Source organism: Crotalus tigris, unplaced genomic scaffold (genome assembly GCF_016545835.1).
Source record: "Crotalus tigris isolate CLP2741 ecotype Arizona unplaced genomic scaffold, ASM1654583v1 scf7180000017625.6296891, whole genome shotgun sequence".
Classification (NCBI taxonomy): Eukaryota; Metazoa; Chordata; class Lepidosauria; order Squamata; family Viperidae; genus Crotalus; species Crotalus tigris.
Window position 1 is genome coordinate 1,234,639 of NW_024096520.1, and position 20,849 is coordinate 1,255,487.

Consider the following 20,849-nt stretch of genomic DNA (forward strand, 5'->3'; position numbering starts at 1 on the left):
GAGTTCACCTCAAAAAATCTTAAAACTTGGCAAGAGGCATAACTCTCTACACCATTATGACAGTTTCTCAGAACTAGCCCTCATCTTTGCTGAGTTACAGAAGTTTCTTTTGCATCTCTAGTGTAGATGGTCAGATGGGTGTGTAGTATTTTTTTAAAGCAGGTAATCCATAAGGTCTCATCCGATAATTGTTTCTCTAGACATCAATTATTTTTCTAGACTTATATACTTTCTGGAAAACTGATTTCTTCTTGATTCCAGATCAGCATCTCTAGATAGCATGGAACATCTCATGATAAACTTTCACAAGCCAGCAGACTTCCTTAAGCCTTTGACTCTGTGCCATACCTAATTTAGTGGTACTAAGAGCCAATCTGGAGTAGTGGTTAAGGCATCAGAAGACCATCAGTTTTAATCACGCTTTAGATATGAAAGTCAGTCAGGTGACCTTAGGCCACTTGCTCTCCCAGACCTGGAAAGCAGGTAATGGCAAACCACTTCCACAAATCTTGGTAAGAATACTGATTTGTCTAAACAGTCATCAGGAGTTAAAAATTGACTCAAAAGTAGGGGGGGGGGGAGCACTACTCAGGGATTACTCTTCAACTAAGAAAATAATGAAATCCCCCCCCCAAAAAAAACTCTGATTAGTGGCCTGCTCCTTGAGCCTCACAGGTTCTGTAACATCAAAAACCTTCTTCTCCCCACTCAAATAAAACAGTGCCAGATTATAGTGTATGCATTTACAATATAAATACATCCCACTGGTTACTATGAAGGGAAGCTTCCTGACTGCAAAGTTGCTATTACTCTGGTGGTTTTAAAAGCCTACTATAAGGAAGGTAAAGTGACAGTATAGCTTATGTAACCCGATGCTTTTTGCAATAGATGTAACATGGTTGCATGCTGCTGCAATGGCTGGAGCAGTGGAGAAGCATACTAAAGAATGCTAACAGGATGCTGAAGCTTTATGTTGGAGGAAGACAGTAAGACCTCCTACCAGCAAAAAACATCCTATCTTCAGTTGAACTGCAAACATGTGGGGGTGGGTGGGGTGCAGTTTTACTTTACTTTTAAATAAAGTGACATAGAGCCAAAAAGAAATCAGTTTAGCTCAACAAAGCAATTGATTTCTGATATCAGATTGCTGCCGTAATGCCTTGTATAGCATGGCCTTATGTGGCTTTCCAAGTGCGATGAACTAGAAAAAAACTACAAGTATAAAAATAAACCCTTTCCTTTGTAGAGGCAGAGATCAACAATAGGATACACCGATCAATGCCTATGTTCCCCATCCTAGCAAGGAGGAGATGTTATTTTCCTTTAAAGTGCTTTTAAGATTGTTGTGTTGTGCCCTAGTTCTGCAGGCTGAGTCCCTGCTTCTTTGATAATTGCTGTGGTGAGCAGTGAAGCATAAAATAAGATAAACATTCATTGCAGATGGGGAAAGACAATAACACACAAAAAGAAGAGCCCTTTCTGTGGGTCATCATAATTTGTTGGATTCTGGACAAAATGCAATGTGATCTGCATTCTGATTCAATATTTTGCCACCCAGAGAAGAAAATGTGAATTCTAATTTACCTCAGAGTTGGCTAGCAAAATTCTCCCATTTTGCAATGCTGGGCTTCTGAGGTAGAAACTAGGAATTTTCAGGGAGTCATTTGGTGCCCACCACTCTTTCCTTGCCTCACCTTTCTGAAAATGTTTGTTTAATGCTAGCATTAAAAAATATAAACGTGAAGCTGGAACACAACAAATAGTTTTCTATGGAATTATCTTTATTTTCACGCTTCCACATCAGCAGTCTTTGAAAATAAACATGATTGAGAAATACAGCCTAATTTTCTGATTGGAACAATGCCGAAGAGTGAAAAATATTTCCATCAGTTTCCCTCATTCCCTTCCACAAAAATACATGTTGGGTGAATTTTCAGACATACAGATTTTGGCCCACGTTTGTTACATTGAGTTTCAGATTTTTATGATTAGCACAACTTTCATCGTTTTTAACAGATCATAGGCACTAAAATATTTCTCATAACTTTCATTTATGTCTTTAGTATCAGCGTGGTTATCTTGTTGGCACAGTATTATTTATCTGCACATAAGGTTGAGGTTAATAATGGCTGAGGAGCATGTACCTCTAGTTTATTTCTAGTGAAAGCAGAATGTCCTCACTTTAAAATTTATTAGCCCATTTCTGGCTCTACCAGCATCTGTGAAGAGGTTGAAGGCCAATTATAGATCTACTCTATCAATAATTTTAATTGCCCCCAACAAATCACATCAAAGTGACCAATTTTGATGAGGCAACAAATCAGTAATGGATTTCACCTAACCTTCTATAATCGATGTATGAGCCAAAGGTTCTCAAGTTCTAAAAATGATGCACATTCAATATCCAAATTTATGGCTCAAAAGGTTCAGTGTCATCAACTACTAATTAATTATCACATTTACCATATGTCTTTCTTAGCCATAGATCACAGTTTCTGATCTTCAGAAGAACCCAAACTAAAAGAAATTTCAACCATTGCCTTCATAAATTAAGGAAATGGGTTTATTGACCGTACCTTATGTACAAATGATTATACATAGATATGCAGTCATGAAACATAGCTGAAGATATTTAGAAGGGAGGAAGCTAACATTGTTTCCATGTAAGGTAGATAAATTTCTCAATTGTCATCATCTCCCATTTAACTACAGAGGCAACCTTAAGAGATGAAGTGAGCATCATAAATTATACAGAGATTCTGTTTAGATGCAGTGAACTGACCAATTGGAATGGATTGAAAAATAATTACAAATAGAAACTTGATTGACTTCCAGACTTGGACCAATTGGAAGAGAAGCCCTTCACATGCTAAATATCTGCAAATCAGAAAGTTGTGGAAGGCCAGAAGTAGGGATAATAATAATAATAATAAAAAACAATTTAGTAAATTGGTAACTTTACATGGACCTTCTTATTTGCATGAAGATGCTGAAGACAATGTTTCTTATGATTTTGCTCCCTGTTGGAGAATTAGGAATGTGTAAGTTAGAGATATAGTACATATGTGATATGTGCTTAATTCATATTTTCATATAGACAAATTTGTTTTTCCTTTCCAGTTAATACGCAGAATGAAACAGCTACCCTTTGGCATGTAGTTTTCCATATTCTACAATGCAGTTCTGTCCAAAAAAAGGCATAGAAAATGCACATAGCATGATACAGTGCACACAAAAATGAATATCTTTATGAAAGTGCATGGCAAATATACTATAAACAGGTTTTTTTGCTAAAACATTTGCTTATTAGACAAAATTTGTAAAATGCATACATTAGAATACAAAAGTTTCATCATTTTCATGGATTTTTTTTAATCAAAAGGATCAGAAACACAATATAGTATTACATCAGAAAAATTAAAAATTTGAAGAAACCAAAGCATATTAATTTGGTCTCATAGGTGGAACCCTCTGCATGAAAAATGTCTGTGAAGGGAATGCTGATGGGACAGAGTTCCCATCCCAATCAAAAAATGTCAATTAAATGAATGAATGAATGAATGGCAGTCATAAAGTCACCATGCACCTGTACTCATTAAAATCCCTTTTCTCCAAGTAAACTAAGCACATAGTTTACTAAGCATATTGATCAAGGGTTACAAATAATGGAGAATACAGAATAACAGAGTAGGAAGGGAAATTACCACCTGATGTGCAGGTGAGGTTTCTTTTATCCCATTCCTATGACCACCTAACTCAGTCCTTTCTTCTATTTCAGCTCCTCCCCTTAGTCAACCTTGATTTCCAGTTATAATAGCTATTAAACTGGCTGAACATTCTGGCAGTTTAATCCCTAGATATGAGATAACACTTCTGATTATGGAAGGGGGAAGCTAGGGCAAAGAGTATTTACATTGGAAAGAAGAGATTGTGAAAAAAATATGGGAGACTTTGCCACATTGGAAACTCTTTAGGGCAAACATAGACTTGGAAAAGTTCATTATTCTTCAGAAACTTGTTGTTTGGTCTATTATATGTGATAAAAATCAAACCCAGCAACCCATTGTGAAATGCCTTGATTGTCTTTCTTTCAACTTACAACAGTTCATTTAGTTACTGTTCAAAGTTACAACTGCAACTATAAGTCACAAAAAGTGACTTATAATTATTTTTCACACTTAACAACCATTGCAGCATTCCCATGGTCACGTGATCAAAATTCTGACACTTGGCAACTGACTCGTATTTATGACAGTTGCACTGTCCTGATCCCCTTTTGTGACCTTCTGACAAGCAAAGTCAATGGGGAAGCCAGATTCACTTAACAACTGGGTTACTAACTTAATAACAGCAATGATTCACTTAACAACTATGGCAAGAAAAGTCATAAAATGGGGTCAAACTCACTTAACAAATGTTTCACTTAGCAACAGAAATTTTAGGCTCAATTATGGTTGTAAATAGAGGATTATCTGTCCTTACTGACTCGCAGGTAAATGAATATAATATTTAATCTCAAATAAATCTTAAGAGTAAGCTACCTTTTTCTACTGTAGTCTGAAATAGCATCATGCAACCTGGTAACAATAGAAAATTTCCTCCTTGGGCTTCATTATTTAAAGATAGGCTGGAACTAGGGGTGTAAGAGGGAATCCAAATGGGGACCACAATCACACTAATGAAGGCCCACCCCTTTTTACATGCATCCCTTGTGCAACACATGTACAAAGGGGGGCCAGGCTTCAATTATACAATTATGGTCATCATCTTGGTTTTTTTATACCCTCCAGAAACACCTCTGCCAAAAAGTCAAATTACAAGCACTATTACAGCAAGGAACAATGATTTCAATTGTATATACAGTTTCTTGAAAACTGTGAATTGCTTGGGACACACAATATTTCTGAAAACAGATGCAAAGAAACAAAAAGTTCTGTCAATTTGTAGGAGTCCTAAGTGCCATGGGAAAAATTCTGAGGACGTTCATGCTGCATAAGAGCATATTAAATTGTCTTTTTAAAAAATAGAGCAGTTACATAAGAAATAAAGGCAGGCAAATCAGCTCGCTCTGCACAACTCTTGTTCTTCTGGCTGATTGTAGGTTTCATTTCTTATTTTTTGCTTTTGCGTTATAAATCATATGCAAGTTTTTGCATTGCTGTGGCAAAATAAGTGTCCAGGAGTGGGTCATTCTCAAGTTGGTTATTTCTTATATGTTTCCCCCCCCCCACACACACACACTAAGACAATTTTGGCATTTCATTTTACAGCAGTTCCCACTGAAGTCACATTTTGTTTTCTAGTTTTCCAACAACTCAAGGATGTCAACACGGAGCACTGTCAGATGAGGTATATTCAAACTGAAAGACTGTCAGCCTTTCAGTGCCAATCTTTTCTCCAAGAGATGAAGGAGAGAATGTGAAAGAAGTATATCACAAAATTATTTTGCTTCCAATTTGCCACCTTTCCCTCCTCTGGGCTGTCACCAGTGGGAGAGACTGTTCAATCAACTTTAATTTAGAAAGTCCAAACAGATTGGTATGATATTTGTTGAAAAAAGCCCTCACCTGTAGCAGATTTATGTAAACCATTGAGAACAATAGAAAAAAGTAATCCATCAAATTTGTCTAAGACGCATTCATCCTGCTGTCACAGAGTACAAATCTGGCTAATCTAAGAGGTTCCTGGATTAGGGTTTTCACAGAATTGTTAATATTGTATCGAAGAGTGGAGGTAGCACTGGAAAAACAATTAAAGAAAAGATGATTGAGGTTGACCAGCTTCAATGGATGATTTTCATGCTGATCATGCTGCGTATTTAATTCTTGCAAACAGAACACAACACAGTTCAAGGACAGAGTGTATATGCAGCATTCACAAAGTGACAGCTCCATTCTCTGACAATGTCAATGAAAAGGTTTTCATGGAGATCCTGAGCCATGATCATCACTGTGATGATTTTACAGCTGCTCTTGTACTGATGGAAAACAATGATCCAGTGATCGGTTCTTAGAAATTGCTGACATCTGAAGAGAATAAGGAAGACCTCAAAGGGAACTCAGCCTGGATATAAGCAGAAGTCTTCAGAAATATGAAGAGACCCTTCTAGAGTGTCAAAAAGCACTAGAAGTTGGTTTCCTTCTCCGTCATGCCAAGCACTTCCTTAATTGGATGCTGGGATCCCATTTCAGAACTGCCAATTAGATGCTTCTTTGGCTGGGGCAAGTCTTCTGATGGAGCAGTGAGCTGGTATAACCGCTGTAGAAAGACAAGGAGAATGGCAAGCAGTATCTCTGTTAATTAAACAATCAGGCAAATTGGCATCCAAATTAATCTGCCTCAGTTGGGGTGGACAAAGGCAGCCCCAAAGGCCATCCATTAAATTTTCATCAGGCAAGTTTATTGGAATATACATTTAAAACAGCAGATGGGAAATGGCTTAATGCTTTGTGCTTTTTTGCTTTTAGGTTCACTGCTTGTTGAGATATGGCAGCACACAATAAAATACCCAACAACGCTTACAGTAGGGATGATTTAATGGATTGCATACTTATAAAAGTATGGGATTAGGAAGAAAAACACACTCATTTATTGTGGCAATTAGAGATGAGAATTTTGCTTTCATTAAGGCGTTCAGGTTTTTATTTTCCAATCTTAAATTTGTTTTATCCCATTCCTATAAGAATTTGCTTCTTTGTTTTTACCTCATGAGAATATGCATATTGTCACATTCATGCAATTATGGCAAACTAGATATTTTTATATTCAATTTTTAATCAGAAAACTACATTATAAAGCTTGCAATATCATTGGTTTTGGTTCATATATTGGTTTGAGAAGTGTAAATTAGATAAAAGTGGATTTAAATGCACAGCAAACTAGCTATTCTTCCATACCCATGAGGGGAAAGGTTTCATAAGTCAGCATCCTATGTGGATAGTTCTGTCTCTAATAGCTTTGTAATAATGAACAGCTTCTATCTTTTTTCTCCATAATGGTCTAATAAACTAAATACAGTTTCACAACCTGGAGACCCAAGCAGGCCATAGGACTTCATTGGGCCTTCAATTTCACTTAAAAACCCTCTGCAAAAAATGTCAGCTAAGACTCCTGAAAATTGCTATAGATTTATTCCCGGCTAGCCTCAATCTTTCAGAACTTCCTTTATCTGCTTCTCTACCACCTTCACCCAACGTTAGTCATTTGAGAAATACAGTGTTGCATGAAGTTATCATTTTTTTCTGAGAACCATCTGTTCTTTAGGCTCTAATTCAACTGTGGTACTACAAGAACAGAATCTCCTCAAAAGGGTCATTGTGAAAATGGAAGGGGATATACTGTTTCTATCTGGTATAAATAGTAAATAAAATTAATGAAACCATTTTTCAATGAGTTGCTCAACAATCAAGAAGCCTCCACTCAAATTCAGAGGTCCTTGTGCAATTCTGGCTTGCTCATTTAGATTTCTATCCATTTGAGATCAAGCAGAAGAAAAAAATATTGTCCTCTCCTTACTAAAGTTAACTAAGAGGTCTTAATTTTCACAACTCCACATGTCTCTTTACATTTAGATGAAGGCTTTATCATGTGAGAAGTTGCCAAATGGATGTGATTAGACCACCTCTGAGGCAAATTGCGGTACTCCAGGAGTTATATGTACTGAACAGTATGGCTGCTCTCTAGAGTGCTTCAATATCATTTTTGTAAAATCATTATGTTCTCTAGAATGGTTGCACAAATGGAAATATTAGCAGTTATAGTAAATATATTATTTGTTTATGGCACCCAACATGAACCTATAATCAAATCCACTGGAGGTGCCCAGTGTATTTTTTAAGGTATTTGAATAGTAGAATGTTCACAAACTAAATGTTGGTTTAAACACTAAAACTGGGGCTGACTGTGCTTTTCTCTGTGGAAGTAATTTTAAAACTTTCTACTTCTGGTACTATTAATTAACAGATTTTCTCACTATATTGTTCCGTATTTCTACTTTTCTATTAAATGATGTGCAAAATTTACTCTAGGTCAAATGATTTTTTTTGTTTTAATTATTATATAATAACTGATGTTTTTTAACATTAGCTCCAGCTGTTTATGTTAATTATATTCTGTATTATTTGTTTTGGCCTTTGGCAATAACAATAAGCTGAATTGCAAACAGCAATCCCAATGTAAATTATGTTTTGCCCTCACCTTCTTCCTTTAGTGTTGTTACAGTCCATGTTTACTACATCAAGCTCAGTTCAGATTCAAGCCATGCTGTTCCAAATTCAGATTGAAGGGATTCTACCCAAGATTTAATGAAAAGTGGTTTTCCCCATTCCAATCCATAATACACATTTGCAGAACAAAATAGGATAGAGAATGTGTCTCTCTGATAGATAATATAAGATAAACTCCACATGCTGGATTGAGCTTTTTTTTTTTTAAAAAAAAAGTGTGATCAAGAGCACAAGTTTTTTCTAGATTAGACTTCCTCAGTTGGAATATTTTCTAGATGAAGAATTTGAAATACTCATAATTCACTATCCAATGCAACTGTTGCTGAGATTTTGAGAGATGAAGTCCACATGGCCAAAGGATTGCCCAGGTTGGCAGTTAAAAAGTAACTTAAAAGGACTCCAAATACCTCAGAGGAACAAAGACAAGAATATCTGCAATCTATGTAACGTAAACAAACAAATGAAGGTGATTTCAGAGGAAATGGCTAGTAATTACATCCTGGTAACTCTACTATTTCTTTCAAGCTTGGGCTCCAAATGATAGAAATATACAATCTAAGGTTCAAAATGTAGGAACTAAATAGGAGTAACTCTGGTATACGCACAAATGCACACAAATTATTTGTATCAAATAAATGGACAGAAGTGAGATCTAATGCACCTTAGAGTGTGTTCAATCATAGCAACTTTAAGACTTGTAGACGTCAAGTCCTAGAATTCCCCAGCCAGCATGGCTGGCTGCAGAAATCTGGGAGTTGAAGTCCACATGTCTTAAAGTTGTCAAGGCTGGATATCCTCTCTTAGAAGGAAAGATTTGAGTTAAATTGATAAGGGCTGGCTTTCCAATTATTTAACAATAAAAGCAACAACCCAGGTAGCTTTATATAAATCAAACTGCTGAAAAGAAATTGTTTTAAATATCCATAAGTGATATGTGAGCTGTCACTTCAGAACAAATTTGTAATCTACAAATATATGAATTATTCTGGCTGACCTTCAGTTTCTGGAAGAATGTCAAGTAGAACCTTCAAACTCAAAGAAACTAATTCTTGGTTTAAGATGGACTCATACACATATTTAGCATAAATCCCTCTGAATTTTATGGGATTTCAGTTTATGCTATCGCAGCAGGTAACTACATGTTCTACAATTTCTTCAGCTTCTTTGCAAAAATGACATTTGCTGTGTGCTTATCATTATTGGGTTTTTAGTATTTTAATTAAAATTATAAAAGGAAGATTAAAAACCAGCAAGAACTAATACAAAGTAAGAAAAACAAAAAAAAAGAAAGAAAAATAAGAAAGAAGCTAAAAATAGAAAAAGAAAGAATGAAAAGAAATAGAAAAAGGTCTTTTCCAATTTTCTTTAAAGTGGTTATAACTACAAATACAAAATTGCTTCTTACTTTACGGTTACAAAAAAACTACCCTTTTTTTAAAAATCTATCTTTTCTAAATCTTCAAAACCAAACATCATAAGATCATCTTTTTCTGTTTGATGAAAAAGTCTATACTGTAAGAGAAAATCCTGTAAGAGGTTTCCAGTTAGCAGTATATGTAGATATTGTCTTTTTCTCTAATCAAAGAAATCAGTTTAGCCACCTCTGCAAGTTCCATCCTCTTCAACAATTGTTAGTCTTGGTTGCTTTTGATCTTACCATATTTTGCTTCAATCCTTTGCTTTGCTGTCTGGGTCTTTGTCTCATGTTATCCACTTGAGGTGGATGTTAAATCATTGCTGACATATAATGTCATTTGTTATTACATTAGAATCGCTAATCAGTAAATAAAGTCCTGGGGACATGGCATCACCTTTTTAAAGTCTTGGGGATGGTTTATTTCAGAGCTTGTGTGGGATTTCCCAGCCTTTTGAACTGAATTACAATTCAAATTATTTCATTAAGATAAATGAAAGTATTGAGTTCTATTGTTCTTCTATATTGTCATCCCATAATCTACATATATCAGTGAAGAATCATCTATCAACGAGAAGAAATGGCTGGGTTTACACATTGGCTTATTTTAATCATGGTTTGTAGAAACACAAATTCAGGACTTTTTCAGTGGTTAGATAAGCCATAGTAGTTGAACATATAAAATTAAACTTTCATGAACACATTAGTTTATAATGCTAAAACCAAATAACTCACATAATGTCTCAGTGTGATTTGTGAATTCAACCAATGTTTACCTATAGCTATTGCAACATACTGTATTAATCATAGTTATAACCCGAAGCAACTTTTTGAATTTTACAGGGACTTTTTGGTTTGGATCCCATTTGCTCAATGCCCTAGTCTTTTGAGGAACAGCAACAACTATAATTATGATCATCAATTAGACAATATAACAATCTATGGTTGGCAGTGACTTATTCTGATTTGTTATCATTTGCACAGTGTTACGTTTCTAGTTAGAAGACAAAAAAATGCGTAGCTACAAGAAATAAAAAATACATTTTGTCACCTTGAAAAGGGATTGACATATGAAACATTTCTTAAGGGCTTTGGGATTATTTCTCCATTCTGTCTTTGATTATTTGCACATATTTTTCTACTTGATTTGATCAGTATAATGGCAATCATAATTCAAGATGCAGACAAACTAAATATGTTTAAAATACACAAACAGCATTTATGAAGAGGTCTTGGAAGCACTAAGCGTTTAGTCTTCTACAATTATCAGTAACTAAACTTGCTTCTGTTAGTTCTTTCATGTATCAGAAAGCGTCTGACTTTCTTCCATTATGAAAAGGCATCAAACTAGCTTTGATGGTGTGGCTTTACTTTGCTTATGGAAAAAAAAAAACAATTATCCTAGGATACAGAATACACCTTTTTCAGTAATACAAAATTGCCTGAAAGAACCTGTCAGTTATATCCCTTATGAACAAATGGCCAGTCATGTAAAATAACCAAACAAAGTTCTGGAACCTCAGAGAAGTCCTGAACTTATTACCTCTTTGAAAGATCCTTTGGTTTTCAGGAAGCTGATAATAATATAGGATGGTATGCAGATCATAGAGGACAACGCCAACACCCAACCCACTGCAATCCCCCACGGAGGATATTCATAAACATTGTTGTATTTGAGGGGTTGGTATCTAATGAGGGAAAACAGGAAGGTAGCCTGAGGATGACAAGAACAGATAGCATGACAGCTACGCAGTAGTAAATTAGAAACATCTGTAAGAGATAATTAAGTAAAAGAAAAAAAATACATTTAATCAAGGTCTTTCAGTATGTCTTTTTTCAGCCATGGGCGAACAGAGTCTATAGTGAACTCCGATCATGCAAGCAAAAGTTGAGAGGGTTGTTAGGATCTGCAAAGTGCCTGCTGGCTTCAGCTCAGACTTGGCGTTTAGCTTTCCTTTTTTATTTTATTTTTTGCTTTCCTCCCCACCCCCCAAGTATAGGAAATCCTTGACTTACGACCACAATTGAGCCCAACATTTCTGTTGTTCAGTGAGACATTTGTTAAGTGAGCTTTCCCCCATTTTATGACCTTTCTTGCTACAATTGTTAAGTGAATCACTGTAGTTGATACATTACTAACACAGTTGTTAAGTGAATCTGGCTTCCCCATTGACTTTGTTTGTCAAAAGGTCACCAAAAGTGATCACGTGATCCCGGGAACACTGCAACCGTCATAGATATGAACCAGTGGCCAAGCATCTGAATTCTGATCACATGACCATGGGGATGCTACAATGGTTGTAAGTGTCAAAAATGGTCATAAGCCACTTTTTTCAGTGTGTTGTAACTTCAAACAGCCACTAAGTGAATAGCTGTAAATCAAGAACTAGCTCTATCAGCCAATAGAATGTACTGCATTCTCTTCTATGGTACAGCTGAAGTGATGGTATTAATTCAGAGTAGCATGTATGGTATTCTGGACAGCTCAGCGGAACATGTTTATTTTGATTCCACAACATTCTCCATACAAGAGATGGACTGGATTGAGGAAGGGAAGGTTGCTGTATTTTCTCTTCAAAATCCCTGATGGCCTGTCGTTAAGCCTGGCAAGAATTAAAGCTGTATTGTGAAGGAGAAGGAGAATTTTGTATAAATATTTAAGAACAGCTAAAGGTTACAAAGGTCAGAGTTAGAGTGGTAAAAAATTCTGCTCCTGTGTTCCTTCTGTAAATGCTAGATCACTTGTAAGGCTCTCTCAGATTGACCTAAGAATCACAAGAGGTCAAGTTTAAAGCTCTGATATATGTCCATGAGGAATCAAACTGTTGTCAAGAATTAACTCGATGCAATAGGTAGCTTTTCCCCCAAATTAATTTTAGAAAATATATCAACTGGCAAATCCTGGTGCAGGGCTATTTGATACCCAGTCTAGGTCCAGCTTCAAGCTAGTGTTTGAAATGCAGTGAGGACATGGTGTATTGCTCTCAAGGAACTGGATTGAATTACCTCCAATTTTTTGATATCTTTATAGGTACAATTTCCATGCAATTAAGTATTAGCTCAGCATTTTTGCTCTACAGTATAAACTGAGATTGCAGTGGAAGCATAATTATTTCCCTGCTGGCTGGCAAATCTAATTATTACATCAGAATTTTTTTTCTGCATGAGATGAAATATATGTTTTTCTTACCCTTTCCAGGTATGAGAAGATTGAAACACAATTCCTAAGGCATTAAATGTTAAGATGTTTAAAGATCTTAATTTCCTCAATCAAATTGCCAGTAGTTTTCCATTCATGGATGACTTTAATTCTTTGCTTTGTGGATATAATCACTTTTAATTTACCACAATTAATTCCTAATTTTTGTCCCCTGCAATAAGCGTTTGAAGCTTGTAACTCCAATGAAGGCCAACTTCAAAATCTTCAAGAAGTTGATCACATCATCTGTGTAAATAAAAACACTTTTGCTAGCACTAGGAGATGAAATTCACTTTTGCTTAAGGTCTGAGTTAAGGAGTGGATTGAATAAAGATTAACTAAAAAGGGGGCCAGAATACAACCTTGTTTAATTCCTCTTACAGTGAGAATTGGACCTGAAACAACTCTGCTTACTGTACATTCAACATGTAAATAGAGCATCATAATTAATCTAGTAATTCAGAAATCTATAGATGTCTTTAATAATTTCTACCACAATCCTCCCCTGGAGATCAAATTTTCAAATCTATAAAGGCAGCAACAAGAACAAGATCAAGAGTAATATTTTTCTGTTGGATGGTTTACAATACTACAGTATTCAATAGTTGCTTGTTCTCTTTTAGTCAGCCAAAACTTGTTCTTTTTCTAGCCAATCACTGACTTTCCCACATGGATGTTTGGCACCTGGTTTATTAAAACATTTAAGAGACTGATCAGATGAAATTAGCAGGAATAGACTTATTGCCTTTCTTAATGATTGGGACTGCAATAATACCAATATTTAAGCATCTGGATACAGCACTCAATATGTGTGAAGAGAGAAGCCAACACAGACGACTGTCATTCTGCATTAGCTTTTATAAGTTCTGCAAGAATCAGATCTTCTCAACTGCTTTTCCATTTTTTTAGATGGGATATAAATTTGTAAGTTTCCAAGGTTGAAACTGGAGGCCTACCAAGAAGGGACTTTATGCACTCAAAAGACTACTAAAATATTCAACCTATTTAATAGGCAAATAGTTAAACAGAGATATTGGGCTTTAGGCCTGGGCAATGGTTTGGGAAGCTGAACTGGCAATCAACTGTTGGAAGGCAGTTTTTAATTGCTTGTAACAATTTTCTCCACTTTTCCTTTTGTATCCTCATTATCTTCTCTTTGGAGATACACAGAACCTGGTCTTGGGACCATCTATATACCCCCAACTTCTGCTATGTGACGTACATCCTAGAAGCTTGAAGGGTCATTTCCTCAAAGATGAACCTATAATTCACTCAGTTAATCAAACTAGATCATTCTAAACATCCTGCCACTTTTAATGGGTCACAGGTCATGGCGTAGATTTTTTTTTTTTTTGCATTGAATTGCATTTCCTATATTCTGGAACTACAGGATGGGATGGGATGGGATGGGATGGGATGGAATGGAATGGAATAGAATAGAATAGAATAGAATAGAATAGAATAGAATAGAATAGATGGAAGGGACTTTGGAGGTCTTCTAGACCAACCCCCTGCTCAAGCAGGAAACCCTATACCAGTGGTGGTGAACCTTTTAGAGACCAAGTGCCCAAACTGCAACCCAAAACCCACTTATGCATCATCGGGTGTTGGGTGGGTGTGGCCCATTGGGTGGGTGTGGCTGCGGTGGTAACAGCAGACTTTGCAAGATCTTTTTTTTTCCGCGAGAAGTTGAACTTGACTGATTGATTGAACCTTTTTTTTTTGTACACGGCGGAGGAGGCCTAAAGCAAAAAGGTTTTATAAAACCCAGCTGAAGGCTGATGACTGGAGCAACGGCACGCATGCCCACAGAGAGGGCTCTGAGTGCCGCCTCTGGCTCCCGTGCTATAGGTTCACCACCACTGTCCTATACCATTTCAGACAAATGGTTGTCTAGTCTCTTCTTAAAAATTTCTAGTGTTGGAGCATTTACAACTTCTGGAGGCATGTTGTTCCACTGATTAATTGTTCTAACTGTCAGGAAATTTCTTTCTAGTTCTAGGTCAGGGGTCTTCAAACTTGGCTCTTTTATGACTAGTGTTCTTCAACTCCCAGAATTCCTTAGCCAGGCACGCTGGCTGAGGAATTCTGGGAGTTAAAGTCCACAAGTCATAAAAGGGCCAAGTATGAAGACCTCTGTTCTAGGCCTTCTTATTTAAATAAGACCATGTCTTGATGACATTTTATCTAAACCTGCTTCATTTTGTGCTGTGCCATTTATTGATATAACTAACAATAGATGAGTATATTTGTAGTTCAGGGTTAACTGTAGGCTCCTCCGTGCTCACTGAGCTTGGTGATTTTCTTGCAGATGTTTCATTACCAAACTGATGATGTTATCTAGTTTGGTAATGAAATGTCTGCATGAAAAACCACCAAGTGAAAGAGCACCAAGGACCCCCACTGATGTATTTGCAAAGTATATCTGTATCTCTATTTCTCTTCCTGTAGATTCCTACCTTTGGCATCTCATTGTAAAACACTTGAATAGATCATATAAAAATAATTAAACTAAATTAAAAATAGCTAAAAGGAATTACTAAAAAGAATAATGCTAATAGAAAGAAATATACAATTAATAGTAATATTTTTGTAATATCAGGCAAGGGAAGTTAAAGATTTTTTTCTACACCATCACCACCCTTGCCATACATGTGTAAAAGACATAGTCAATGCACTTACCAAACAAATTCCAGGTGTGAGGTAGAGCCAGCAGTATTTAATCAGGGGCCAGGGTTTGTAGCCAATCATATCTTCAATATTGTCATAAAACCGATCAGCTCCTTGACCGTTACAAAAGAGAATTTTATATAAACCTCATGCTGTCAGAAACCAGACAGATAAAGAAAAAAGCCACCCCTCTGGCCTGGAATTCAATTGTATATCTTCTCTAGGAGATCAAAGCAATCTAAAGCTCTCCATAGGAATCTGCTAGCTTAAACCAATTTTCTACAGCCCTTCAAATCATTCAGTATTTCTCAAGATTCTGGATTAGAATTCTTACCATTCTTTTAGAAAGTGTTACCTTCAGGTAAATTGGATTGTGGCTGCCCTAATCTCCAGCTATCATGGGCAATAGAAGACATACCTGTATTATTGGACATTAGGAAAATGTGAGATAGTCTGAATGATTGGAACTGTAGTCTAACATATCAGCAGGCTGAGAAAGGTTGGTCGAAGGGATAAAGGCAATTTTGTCACCTTCATGATTAGAGTTTTAAATCATGTCTCTCAGACCTCTGTACAATTAGAATTAATCCTTTCAAGATGACAGACATACTAAAATCATATTTATAAAACTAAAATGAAAGGCAAATGTTACAGTTTTTATTGAAACATTAGAATAATAACAATGGGAACTTATACCTGTCAACTCGGTAGTAAATGCTTACTAAATTTAAGGAGATTTATGGCCATAAAAAGCCTTTATTACCAAGTCCCAGATAAATTGGACTTTTAACTCTTACAATCTTTTAGCATAAAAGCAGGCAATCCCATTGCACTAGTCAAGAGGCAGAAATGGAAGAATCTGATTTGGCAACAAAATGGTAGCCATTGTATCATCTGACAAATGGTGCCAAAGGAGGCAATTGGATAATTCAAGGAAGAAAAGAGCTTAAGAGGTTTTCTTGTTCCATCTGAACTATTCTAAGCAACATGAAGGACAGTCATGTTAATTTACAATGGCAAAAAAAAAACAACCCAAAAATCTGGTAGGACCTTCTATGAGTAACACATTGTATTAAAAGGCAATAAACTGACATAAGCTGAAGTTCATGAGATGCCTAGAGTAGTTAAATTGATACAAGATTGAAATTGGGGTAGGAGGAGGGACTGGAAAAAATAGGTCAGTTACATAGACCCAGGTTACATGTAAGGCAAATTCTAAGCACCTGATCAGTTAACAATGGGGATGTGGGTTTTGACAAACATGGGTTTGTCAAAAATAGATCATGCCAGACAAATCTTATTGCATTCTTTGACGAAGTGACAAAATTAGTGGATCAGAGGAATGTTGTGGACATAATTTACTTGGACTTCAGTAAGGCATTTGATAAAGTAGATCACAACCTACTACTTGATAAGATAGAAAAATGTGGGGTAGACAGAATCACCACCAAATGGATCCGTAGCTGGCTGACTGGCCGTACTCAGCGAGTGGTCCTCAATGGAACTGCATCTATATGGAGGGAAGTGTGTAGTGGGGTGCCCCAGGGCTCTGTTCTGGGCCCAGTGCTCTTTAACATCTTCATCAACGATTTGGACGGAATAGATGGGGAACTCATCAAATTTGCAGACGACACCAAGCTGGCAGGAATAGCCAACACTCCAGAAGACAGGCTTAAGATACAGAAGGATCTGGACAGACTTGAACACTGGGCACTAACTAACAAAATGAAATTCAATAGTGAAAAAAGCAAGGTTCTACATTTAGGCAAGAAAAACCAAATGCACAAGTACAGCATAGGTGGCACCATGCTCAATAGTAGTAACTGTGAGAGGGACCTCGGAGTCCTAGTAGACAATCATCTAAATATGAGCCAGCAGTGTGCTGCAGCTGCCAAAAAGGCCAACACAGTGCTAGGCTGCATTAACAGAGGGATAGAATCAAGATCACGTGAAGTATTAATACCACTCTTCAATGCCTTGGTAAGGCCACACTTGGAATACTGCATCCAGTTTGGTCACCACGATGTAAAAAAGATGTTGAGACTCTAGAAAGAGTACAGAGAAGAGCAACAAAGATGATTAGGGGACTGGAGGCTAAAACATATAAGGAACGGTTGCTAGAATTGGGTATGTCTAGTTTAATGAAGAGAAGGACAAGGGGGGATATGATAGCAGTATTCCAATATCTCAGGGGCTGCCATAAAGAAGAGGGAATCAAGCTATTTTCCAAAGCACCTGAAGGCAGGACAAGAAGCAACGGGTGGAAACTAATCAAGGAGAGAAGCAACCTAGAACTAAGGAGAAACTTCCTGACAGTGAGAACAATTAATCAGTGGAACAGCTTGCCTCCAGAAGCAGTAAATGCTCCAACACTGGAAGTTTTTAAGAAGAGACTAGACAGCCATTTGTCCAAAATGGTGTAGGGTTTCCTGCCTGAGCAGGGGGTTGGACTAGATGACCTCCAAGGTCCCTTCCAACTTTACTACTACTACTATTATTATTATTATGTAGGAGATGAACCTGAGGGAGACTGAGCCCGAGGGAGGGGTCAAATGTGTCATCAGTCATGAGTCCCTTTGCACCCACCAAGAGATCTAAGAACAGCTCATCATGAATTTCTTATTTACCTCCAAATTGCTTTGATCACTAGTAGTTCAGATTCATGTGGAGAGCTTAAACTTACAATAAATCTTTATATCCATTTGAACTGCCTGGATCTCCTGATTTCCCTAGCGCTTGACAGGTGATGTATTACAAATCTCTGACATATTCTTATAATCTTAGTTATTCCTCTCTTGCTTATTCATCATGCTATCTGAATTGCCCTTCAATTCTGAATTATTTCTGGCCATGTCAAAACAGTCTTTGCCATTTCTTTATATAATACAAAGGCAATACTCCCCCCCCCACTTCTGTAAATAAATTCACTTCACGGAGATGTAATACTTGTGACCCTCCAGCACTGTGTTTCTCAATTTTAGTAATTTTTAGAAGTGTGGACTTCAACTCCCAGAATTCCCCAGACAGCGTTGCTGGCTGGGGAATTCTGGGAATTAAAATCCAAGCATCTTAAAGTTGCTAAAGTTGAGAGACACTGCTCCAGAGCTTCCTGCACTGTAGCTTCCCACATCCATCACTTTCATCTATGCTTTCTAAGTCTTCTACAAGAATCTCAAAGGACCTGATCTATCCCTGATCTTGGCAGCGGAAAGAGAGAGAGAGAGAGAAATATATGTTCCCTTGCTCTTCTATACCCTAATCAACAAAATCACATTGCTGATAAGGGCCAGAAGGGAATCAGTTGTGCCCAGTTGTTAAGCTTGCTTAGCTTCCAAAACAATGCTACTGTTGAGAGTGAATATTCCCTGGTTGCTAAGCAACTGAGTTCCAGGATGTAGGCCCATCCTAGAAGTTATACAATCAGCTCTCCACTAAAGGTAAAATGAATCTGCAAAACTGGAGGGAGTCACAGTAAACAATACCAACATTCCTTCTACTGCTGATGGTTTCCTTCCTTAATTTTCCTTCCCAATAATAAGCAATAGTGAAGTGATGTAGTTTTAGATTCTGGCTTCCAATTTACAACAACTCCCAAAGTGTGTTAGGTTTTGTAAAAAGTAGGATTCCTTCCACCCCTTTCAGTCCTCGCAGGCTGTTCCCTTTGGCAGTTGCAACAACAACAACAACAAGTTGGCTGGAAACTAGAAGATCTTTCAAAGGAATAAATCAGAATGCAGTAAATCCTCACTTTTTAGCAACAACCATCTGCTTGACAGGCAGGAGGGAATTCTGCCAAGCTGTGGGCGGTATTTTCGAGGCTGGCAACAGACAAGCCTAGAAACATGTGTCTTTATTCACGACATTTGCTATTATGCTTCATGGTGTAAACAAAGAGGATCTGGCCTGCCAAATCAGACACCCTGGACATGTGTTTTTCATATCAAAACTGGGTGAGGGTTTCCTGGATGGGAGGATGAGGGAGAACTTAAAGAGTTAAAGAAATCAGGGAATTCTTAATAATATCCAGATGCACTATTTTGATACAAAAATAGCTATGAATGTTTTGTCTTGCAATAATCTAAAACAGCAATCATTATTCCGAGTAAATGAGGAGAAAGTTCTTTTACCCAGTCAGTTACGTTGTAGGAGAAACTAAATCCAATCAACTGACCCATGGTCTCTGGCCTCCTCCTCTAAGTAAAAGAGTGGCTGAGAAAGGCTGAAAAAATTTCCTAGTTGCAAAACTAATTTAACAACCCAGAACGCATCTCTAACAATGATTGACTAAGACCATCCAGTCCCTCTGCCTAATGGGAAAGATTATTCTTTAATTATTTTTTTTAATTTAAAGGTATTCCACCTTTATTATTTTTACAAACAACTCATGATGTGGGGACACCTTCTTCCTCCTATTTTTCCCACCACATCAACCCTGTTTGATGGTTGCAGAAATGGCAAAAATTTCTGCTTATTTGAAGGATCATACACAAGAAAGATATATTATTGTATGGAGAAGATGGATAGATTATATTCAGAAAAAGTATGGGACTACAAAGTTTCATTTATTTTATGAGTAAATTTTATAGCAACTGTTGTAGAGATTTGTTTATATGACTTAATTTAAGGGGAGTTAAAGGTTAAGTATGATGGTTTTTTTTCTTTTCTTTTCCTTTTTTTAAATTATTGTTAACTTTCTTATTAATAACCCTGTACTCTGCTCTGGGAAGTGAGGGGGGGAGGGTTGAGGGTGGGTGGGTGGGTGAGTGGGTGGGTAATGATAATATAGTCATGGTAGTTTATAGAGAGGTGCCACTTGGGCATTTCCCCTATGCTGCGTTCATGTGTTTGAGAGGGATGAGAGGGGAGGTAGGTGCAGGGAGGAAGTAGGATGGTTAGAGGAGAAGGGGAGGGGAGGAGAGAAAGAGGAGGGAAGTAGGGAAGGTACTAGAGAGGGTGGACGCGGTCTGGGGGGAATGGGCAGGTGGTACCAATGGTTAGGAATTTATTTTATCTTGTGAATTGAATTGTATTTTGTATGAATAAATGGAAAATAAAAAAAAATATTAAAAAAAAAGAAAAAAAACCCTGTTTGATGGGCTGGGCTGAAAGAGAGTGACTGGCCGAAGGTCATCCAGCTGGATTTCATGGCTAAGATGGGATGTGAACTTAACAATTTCTTGCTTGCTAGCCTGGTGCCTTAACCACTAGACTAAAGAGACGAGTGATACAATGAAAAATAGTCTCCTTAGGTACTTTCCAGAAATGACAATGGGTAGCATGATTTTACATTACCAGAGACACGGGTAAAAATGTGTTGTATTGGTGGCTAACTGGACTGAAC

At 37.0% G+C, this 20,849-nt stretch overlaps 1 protein-coding gene across 3 annotated transcripts in view; it reads right to left on the reverse strand.

Moving 5' to 3' along the window:
• Positions 1-4,338: 4,338 nt before the first annotated feature.
• The window catches only part of LOC120303743 (sodium- and chloride-dependent betaine transporter-like), a 51,062-nt gene continuing 34,551 nt past the window's right edge, over positions 4,339-20,849 (reverse strand). Inside the window, exons 13-15 of one of the 3 annotated variants that reach the window (XM_039333466.1) lie at positions 15,521-15,621; positions 11,183-11,353; positions 4,339-6,258 (exon numbers count right to left, since the gene is read on the reverse strand). In XM_039333466.1, the coding sequence (XP_039189400.1) occupies positions 6,124-6,258; positions 11,183-11,353; positions 15,521-15,621 (407 nt within the window). In that variant the 3' untranslated portion in view covers positions 4,339-6,123. Of the gene's footprint in view, positions 6,259-11,182; positions 11,354-12,829; positions 13,085-15,520; positions 15,622-20,849 lie in introns of those variants that run through there. The other 2 variants (XR_005555529.1, XR_005555530.1) reach the window with 2 other exon arrangements.